General features: G+C 34.2%; 1 protein-coding gene across 1 annotated transcript in view; it reads right to left on the reverse strand.

Annotated features, from left to right (window-relative positions):
• The window catches only part of LOAG_17782 (B-box zinc finger family protein), a gene marked incomplete at its 5' end in the record, with an annotated part of 35,810 nt that overhangs the window by 5,271 nt on the left and 21,918 nt on the right, over window positions 1–8,621 (reverse strand). The window contains 21 exons of the mRNA XM_020450444.1: window positions 9–102; window positions 248–387; window positions 877–1,177; window positions 1,550–1,644; window positions 1,795–1,965; window positions 2,155–2,320; window positions 2,696–2,829; window positions 3,055–3,207; window positions 3,401–3,493; window positions 3,717–3,896; window positions 4,126–4,253; window positions 4,476–4,626; window positions 4,870–5,149; window positions 5,492–5,660; window positions 5,992–6,076; window positions 6,220–6,321; window positions 6,501–6,635; window positions 7,108–7,353; window positions 7,744–7,807; window positions 7,894–8,090; window positions 8,263–8,393. Of these exons, the coding sequence (XP_020305881.1) occupies window positions 9–102; window positions 248–387; window positions 877–1,177; window positions 1,550–1,644; window positions 1,795–1,965; window positions 2,155–2,320; window positions 2,696–2,829; window positions 3,055–3,207; window positions 3,401–3,493; window positions 3,717–3,896; window positions 4,126–4,253; window positions 4,476–4,626; window positions 4,870–5,149; window positions 5,492–5,660; window positions 5,992–6,076; window positions 6,220–6,321; window positions 6,501–6,635; window positions 7,108–7,353; window positions 7,744–7,807; window positions 7,894–8,090; window positions 8,263–8,393 (3,215 nt within the window). The remainder of the gene's footprint in view (window positions 1–8; window positions 103–247; window positions 388–876; window positions 1,178–1,549; window positions 1,645–1,794; window positions 1,966–2,154; window positions 2,321–2,695; window positions 2,830–3,054; window positions 3,208–3,400; window positions 3,494–3,716; window positions 3,897–4,125; window positions 4,254–4,475; window positions 4,627–4,869; window positions 5,150–5,491; window positions 5,661–5,991; window positions 6,077–6,219; window positions 6,322–6,500; window positions 6,636–7,107; window positions 7,354–7,743; window positions 7,808–7,893; window positions 8,091–8,262; window positions 8,394–8,621) is intronic.

Here is an 8,621-nt window from a genome sequence, read left to right on the forward strand (position 1 = left end):
AAACATACCAAAACATGTGGCAAACGCAATCGAGTGGAACCTTCATGTACTTCAACTTGTGGACAATCATTTGTTACACCAAGATATTGCACAGCATGACTACTGAAAATTTAATATACAAGAAAGATTTATATCCAAGGTTAAAAAGAAAAAAAGATGAATAGGATATTGCAAAGCTATGGGATCCAATTAAATTAAGTCACTAAACTTTCAATCAAAAAAATTCTCAATGATTGATATCACTTACCGATTTCGTTTATTTAAATGAAGGACGGAGAAACATTCTCGACATAGAGAGCATTGACAAGTTTCACAATATATGCTGGCTAAAGTGCGACCATCATCGTGATTGTCACATAAGGTTTCCGATGCACTTTCTTTGTTATTCTTCAAAAAGTCTTTTTATAATAATATGAAAAAATGAACTAAAGAGAAAGTCTAATAGGTAAATAATTGTAGCTGGCTATATCCAAGACAAAAAATTTATTTTACTGTGTGTTATCACAAATGCATCGGATGAAATGGCCTGATGATTAGTTTGATTAGTATCATTAATTTCATCAGGCAACCCATGTACGTTCAAGATCTACGGTAGTTTGCACCGGATAAGCATGCTGCATTAAATAAACGGAGTTCCAATTTCGATGGATTCATTAATTACGAAAATTTTGGTTCCGATAAATTCTACGGAAACTTTATCAAACCATAAAGGGAATGACTGCTTATTCATACCTGTTGTTGCCATATTTACATTAATTTTAGGACTTTTTTATTTTAAGACTTTTTTCTTTTTTGAATACAGAGTAAGCAATTAGTTTCCATTATCTCTTATCCTTATAAGTTATAACTTTCTACAGTGCGAGACAAAAGGCTAACTTGTAAACTTTGCCATATCGATGATAACTCCAACCACTGGCTCTCTTTAAGCAAAGATAATGCAGCTACAGCAAGCCAGAATTTTCCACTTTTCAGCATACTTTGCCGAGAATTATTGGCATTTAAGAATTCGGAAAAATCCGAACAGTTTGGTTCTTCTGTCGCATTTTCTTCCGTTGCTATTTTTCCCGAGTGATCGCTATCATATGAATAAGTGATATTCAAAGAAGTTAAATTCATGATCTCATTTGCAATTTCTGTACGCACAGGCATTGTCCAGTATTCATTCAGCAATCCTTCACTATAACAAATGAAAAATTCATCATAACATTCAAGTTAGAATGTAAAAAAAGAAAAAAAGACCAGTATAACGGTTTTAGAAGTGAACGTACTATCCATCGAACGATAAGCCATATTTCATTAAACGCTTCTACTGATCATTAAAATCTTACTTAGGCTCTCGTCCAGAAACGTAATAATTTTATGCAAAATAAAACTCTAAATGAAGTCACAACTACAATCTTCTTGCATCCTGCAAATTGGCACACCTTGCACTTGCACACATAGGATTAATGTACTACTGCCATTATATGCGAGATAAGGAAGTGATTCTAAGTTTGAATATCTAGAATAGCAGATTGCTAGCCGTCTTCGATTGATGCTTCACAGTTACCTCAAATTTTCCAACAGCTGCTTTGCAAGATGCGCAATATCGGTGCTGACTGTTCGATCTATTCGCCAGTACATTGGTGCATCTGTCGTATGAGTCTGCAAAATTTCTAAACAGTATTTTTTCTCCAAATTAGAATACGATTTTGAAACTAATATTTTACACTCAACAACTTATATCGGGAAGAGTAATACTAACGGAAAGAATATTTGAATTGCATTATCGTATGGAAGCATAATATAACTAACAGCCAAAGAAGCTGAAATTAGTGATCGTGTCATCTTATCACGTATCTGTAATGTTATCACTTTTGTTATCAGTACTAGTAAATTCCGTGCAAAATTCGAGCAGTCGACTGCGGAAGGTGTGAATAACTTGGAAAGGCATTCAACTGTCTCTAATACTCGATATTGTACTGCCTGAAAAATGCAGGAATTTCAAGGATGAGGAACAAAATTTGACGTCTTAAAAAATGGCCCAAGACTTGATTTGTCAATCATTCATAAACAATTAGAACATTGAGGATGAGGTATCAAAAGTGCTTTACGCAAATGAAGTTAAAAAGTCAATATAATTTAAAGTAACTAATTAAGTGAAGTAAGATTTACCTGAGGAGCAAATAGTAAGAGTTCGGAAAGGATAATGAGGATGTTATTTTTAACACCAAATACTTCCAGACCTTGACGTGAAGCACAAATCTTCTGTAGCATTTCCATCAAACCACAAACATACGAGTAATTGCGCTTTGCTTTTTCACGCAGTGATGATACTTCCCTGAAATTCCAAAAAATAAAGGTATACAAAGGTGACGTTATTTGAGTCTTGATGTTGAGAAAATAAGAAAGTTCAAGTTTTCAGTAAATATATGGGCCAACTGTCCAACTGTGTTGTATCGTATGGTGACTTCATGTAGAATGTGTAAGCAACCCTTGGCTGTATGTTTCATCCTGTTCTTTCTACCAAAAAAAGTACGATGAGAGGTATCGTTAATCCCATCCATTATGACAGGTGTTTGTTTACTTATTTAATATGGGTTCATTAAATTCCAAAAACGAAAAAGCACACAAAACGGAAAAAGGTTAGAAAAAGTAGACGATCGTTATTAATCATTTTATAAAAGAACTATGGAATTATACGAAAAACGAAAACCTTTCCAAAGCATTAATCATGTGTGAACAAACAAATGTCTGAAGAGGTTGCAACTGTATACGACTAAACAACAGATTAAGCACTTGCTGTCGTAATGTGCTACTTTCTTTCTGTGAAAATTCATCACTAAATGCCTGAAAATTAACTCAATCTCATCAAAATAACAGAAATGAAATGATTTAACCAAAATTTAAGGAATAAACAGTAAGAGAATTTAATCTTGAATTACGAAAGTTAATTTTCCTTCTCTTTGCCAGCACCAAAAAATTTGAATATGAGGAACTTGGAGAAGACACGACATATTCCAGCATCCATAGTCTTCTTTTCAATTTTTTTTTTCCAGAGTTAGGCTTGCTGACCTGAGCAGCAATAGCTTGGAAAACTGCAAATGCATCATCCTGGTTAGCATTGAACAATAGCTGATGTGACGGTGAAGGTTTCAGCAGGCTTCGATTGGCAAAGGACTGAACATTAAAGACATCCAGTACAGTGCTAGTACCAAAAACTCGAAGCTGAAATTTCAAAATTCCTTAGAAATTTGAAGAATTAATGCGATTTTTCTTCCAAGCATAAATAAGTTTGCATTACATGATGATAATTCAATATGATGACTGAAGAAAGACAATAGTGAGGAAAAAATTTTCCTATCAGTTACTTATAATGACACTAAATGCATCTGAAAGTACTTGCAATTTCATCACTAACTTGACGTATACGTAAGGAGGGATCGGTACCACGAAATATCACTTGTACATAATTCAATCCAAAAATGCAGCATTTTATCCAGCCAATAAATTGCTAAAAATGATATTTATTTCGTTTTGCTACAAAATGGAAATACAGAAAAGCACATGAGTAAAAAATTAGCAAGTTCTAATATACTTTAAAATAGTCAACGTGAACGGTTTTTTTCTCTCAGAATCATTAATTACTGTAAAAGGTGGCGCTTGTCTTCGAAAAATTTCTACTATAACATATTAACTGAATAGTATTTGTAAAATTGTATAATAAATATGCATACATGATCAACACACTCAGAGTGAATCTTTCGACGCCTTCCATCGCTTTCTGCAGTAACAACGGTAACAGAACACGTCCGATAACCTTCATCACGAATATTATCCACATATACAGTAATCAACATTGCCTTATAACTTCGAATATCACAATGTACTGTCACGTAGCGCGGTCGATTTTTATCCTGAAGTTGACAACATTGCGAATTTAGACTTCATCAAAATTTAACTGATGTGATATATGGGAATAATTTTGGAAATTCCAACTTGATCAAAATAATGAAAATCAGTGGAAATGGAAAGTACATTCTGATGAGTCCGTAACAGCAGCTATTCCAAACATTCCGGCAAAAATAAATCTTGAAAAAGTCCGACTAAGATGCCTTTTCTTTTGGAATTTAATTTCAGTCCAACCTCTTCACCGCTTTCCCAGAAAGTTTCACTGTTTCCGTCGATTAAGCATCCAATCATTGTTTGACGGCTTGATGCTTCATAACGCAAAATACCCGTAATATCTTCCATTTGTTTTACATCTACTTGTGCTAAAAAACAGAGTTGAGCGATTCGTAATTATATTGGACGTTGCCAAAAAGAGTTCAAGATTTGTACTTTCTAGCAAAATTTATAAGCTTTAAAAAGCTGTTCCTATTCTTCAGCAATTTAAAACTAACCAAAAAAACCGGCGTTTAATACATTGCAGATGGCTGAAACTTAAATCTTAAAAATTTCTAAAAATCAGATTTCAATATGATCCTTAATCTCACGTTTCCTAGGCAGGGATGATCTTCCATTATTAAGTGAGCGATAGTCTGCCTTTCGCTCACTATCGTCCAGATTCCACGAATGATCTGAGGATGAATCTGCCAGAACGTTACCAACACTTGTTAATACGTCGCATATAAGAGAAAGCAAATCCTGCAATTTAGCTTTCCTCGGAAACATTTACATGAAAATATGAACTCTATGGACTTCATAAATGAATTATGATAAATTGTTGTATGATGTTATGTGATGCCTTATTTGAAGTAAAGTTAACTTGCGAAAGATATTAAAAAAGTGAGTCATCAAGATGGAAGCATTTACTTAGATTTACATTATGCTAACACAGAGTTAACAAAAATTCACAAAGTATTCGGAAATTTTCAAAGCTATACGAACCTGTTCATGAACGGTTAATTGGAAGGTCCAAACTCGGAAGCATAAACAGCGTAGGTTTGTGTCTACACCACTTGACTGTACGATAACTGCAACGGTATGCAAGAAGGAATGTAGCTGTTGGACCATTTTATTGGCAACTGGGCCAGCTAAATAGCATACACTCCATGGATGTGGTAAAAGACGTAAATTTGTGGCTAAACGTAAATTATTTTTACGCCATCGACATAGAGGTACGTATGAGTTCATTGCTGTCAAATATTGCCAAAGAATATCGGCAACACTGAAAAAAGTATTACATAACAATATCACACGCTATAAAAATACATACTATGTTTGCTCATAAATTTAAAGGATATCACGAAATTCCTTGGACATATTTTCAACATATTATGCATATAAATTGTGTCCTAGAATCTAATTCAGTAACAAAGATTTTGATGGTCTCTAGCACAATTTTAAAACTATATAGTACAACTTGCATTTGTAATTTCTATCTCTTTATCCGTAAATCACTCAAGCAACATTATGCAAATCTGAAACAGTCTAATTTACTCAACTTTCAAAGATTTTAAAAACCTAAAATTTCGAAGAAAAATCATAACCTCAGAATTTCAAAACTGACCTAGATTCGGTTGAAACCAGTTTCAGAAGCCAATTCCAAACACGGAATGAATGTGCGAAAAATGTAGCACGAGCTACAGCGGTTGCCATCGCTTCTCGTATACGAGCCAAATTATGTCGTTCCATAACAAAAGAAAGTACTGGTCGACGAAGCGATACGTTTACATTTGCTAAAATATGGTGTATTTGAAAGAAAAAATGTTAAATAATATCTAAAGATTCGAAATTTGGCAGTCATTTATTGGCTCTTTTCTTCAACAACTGCACCTCTCCCCTTTTTACCTATTGACTTTTCACCATCATCAATAACAACTTTAACGTTTATTGATAATTGTATGATATACAAATATATTCTCAAAAATTCATCAGTTTTGGGTTGTACGACACCACATACATAACAAATGGTCTTTTCCATTATAGCAATTGAAATCAGAGTTGCCGTTACAGTATATCCAAAAGTTCACACGTTGTTATTAATAGTAAAAATGGAAATAAAAATACTTGAAAAGTTACGGCTACCCGAAATATTGTTCTGTTCAACCGCTACCAACAGTGATTTCAGTGCTATAGAAGGACTACGAACAATCTGCAAAAAAAAGAAAATTTTAAATTCATCCGAATTCTTAAGAAATTTTGGAAAAATGAACTGAATTTCGGACCAAAAAATTTCAGAAAACTGATCAAACTTTTAAAAATTGTAATTTAACATTACTACATAAATAAAGTTACTTCAGCTGACTGCCGTCTTTCGTATCCCTCTAACATCTTTCGACGTATCGAATTAACTAATTCACTTTGGTTGGAAGCATTTGTTAAGGGCGAAGAACCAAGCTAAAGTACCACATTAATTAAATTTCTTAAAATTCAATTCAAAAATAAGACATCGACTAATAGCTCCATTCCATTCTAATCAACTCTTTCATCAAAACTTCATGATATCCATAGACAAATGAATCTTCCCTTATATCTCCGCTTGTATTGAATATTAGTGACCTGTCAGTACAACTCACCCGTTTCTTTGAATACAACGGATTATAGTTTGAAAAAGCGAGATGAGTCCCGACACCAGCATGCTTTGGTCCTGGATCACTGGCATACGATATTTTTCGCATAGGACAACAATTTTCACGTGCATTTGATAACTGCTGTAAGTTTCCGCCATTAGTGAAACATAGTCATCCAGATGAAATACTAAATTTCTAGATTGCGAGATTCGGAATTTGAATTTTTCATGCAAATATTAATTTTCAACCGTTCTGTACAATTATAATGTAGGGGACTGATTTCTGTTTTATTCAAACCTCAAGATTTTAAGATTTTGAGTTACAGCCTCAGTCAGTGACGACTAATTCCCATTCATATTCGAACACCTGACAATTAACTACTAGGATAACTGCTCCAAAATGAAACATGAGTTTTTGGGCCTGATTTCAGGATTGATTATCCGATGTATTGCGAGCTCTATTGCCATCTTAGAATTCTCACTAGAAATGAGTATTAGAAAATCAGACGAGAACAAGCGATCTTGTTGGTTTCTGTAATTTAGACTGTAATCTTACCACGCGAATCATATATACAATACCAACAATTTTCAAAATTATTGACAAAATTACGAACCGGCTGTGATACTATTCCAACATCCGTTTTTATACACGCAGAAGTCATTATTGGTGTTAGGACGGATGCTTGTGGGAAAAGATTTATTGTCCATCCTGATGTTGTTGTTGACGTATCCTTACTCTCACCTTCCATACATGCATTCAGTTCCATCAGAAACATTGCATTCTGTTTGATTACTGCTTCTGGAGTAATTTCTGCAGCAGCTGAGGAAGCGCAAAATTCCTGCCATCGACGGCTTCGCTCCTAAAACGGACGTTCCGACATAATTCAAAAAAGTTGTCATCCAAAAACTATAACGAGCTTGATAAGTTCAAATTATTTTTTGAATTCGCAGTAAGTGGAATAAAAAACGATGAGTATCGTTTAAAGCTTTAAAGAGTAATTTCAAAAAAAACAAGACCCAAAAGAAGGCATTTCACTTTCAGTAATAAGAAGTCTTTAAAAAATTTCAATTTCCAAGGAGAGTACACAATATGGAAAATTGCAAGTGACGGTTGCGTCTGGGATACTGTGGTAACGAAATGTCGAAGATTCAACCAATGAAAAGGAGAAATCTCTGAATACTGTCCTCTTTCCTTCTCAATAAATTCCAATTCTGGAACACAAAAGCAATCGGAAGTCTATATATAATACCTGCTGATGTCCGGATGGAGTTTGTAGCAAATATTTTGATCGGCATGCGTCACACATCAAATACCTAAAATGCCAATAGTTTTCTAAAACCTAGAGGATTTTAAACGATCTTGAAATAGATAAATCGGCTAAACAAATGGTCAGATTTACCAAACAGCACTTGGTCGTCCACCATCGCCACAATTTCCTGACCAACCATTTGTATATTTACCAGAACTGTTATATCCCTGACCACCGGAATATTTGCCACATCCAGGATGTGCCATGCGCATGTGCGTGGTCACTGGTGTCGTGTGCCATTCTTCACAAAGCTCACATAAATCCTTCCGCTGAGCTGATGATGATCCCTTAACAATAACCTTTCGTTTTTTTCCTTCATAAAATTATTGACATTTTTTTTAAATCTTCAAATGTGCTTCTCATGACCAACGTGAAGAATACGATTAACAAATCAATAAAAATTTAAATTAAAAAAAAAATTGGCGAAAGAAGCAACAAAAAAACGGAAGAAAAAAGAACCTGCCGAGAGGTACCAGGACTAGGTTTTATTGGTTTCACGTTAAATTGTCGTGTGGTTCTTGGACATAAAAGTATTGAACGTTGTTCAATACTGGTTTGCACTGCCGCATTAATTTGAGGAAGTATTATTTCTGATAATTATTGATTTATGCATACTTTACCATAGAATCATATACAAATATAATAAGTGAAAGTTAAAAAATAGTAAAGTAAATTGGTATGAATAAGGAAGACTAAGGCTCGTTAGTGTAATCTAAAGCAAAAACTTATTAAAGCCAACGGATACACTACCGGTTCCTCACCAAGTAATGCAATTTTCCCACGGCAAACACCGGCACACTTAATGAGTGCTCCTCTGA

This window comes from Loa loa (assembly GCF_000183805.2).
Source record: "Loa loa unplaced genomic scaffold supercont3.127, whole genome shotgun sequence".
NCBI lineage: Eukaryota > Metazoa > Nematoda > Chromadorea > Rhabditida > Onchocercidae > Loa > Loa loa.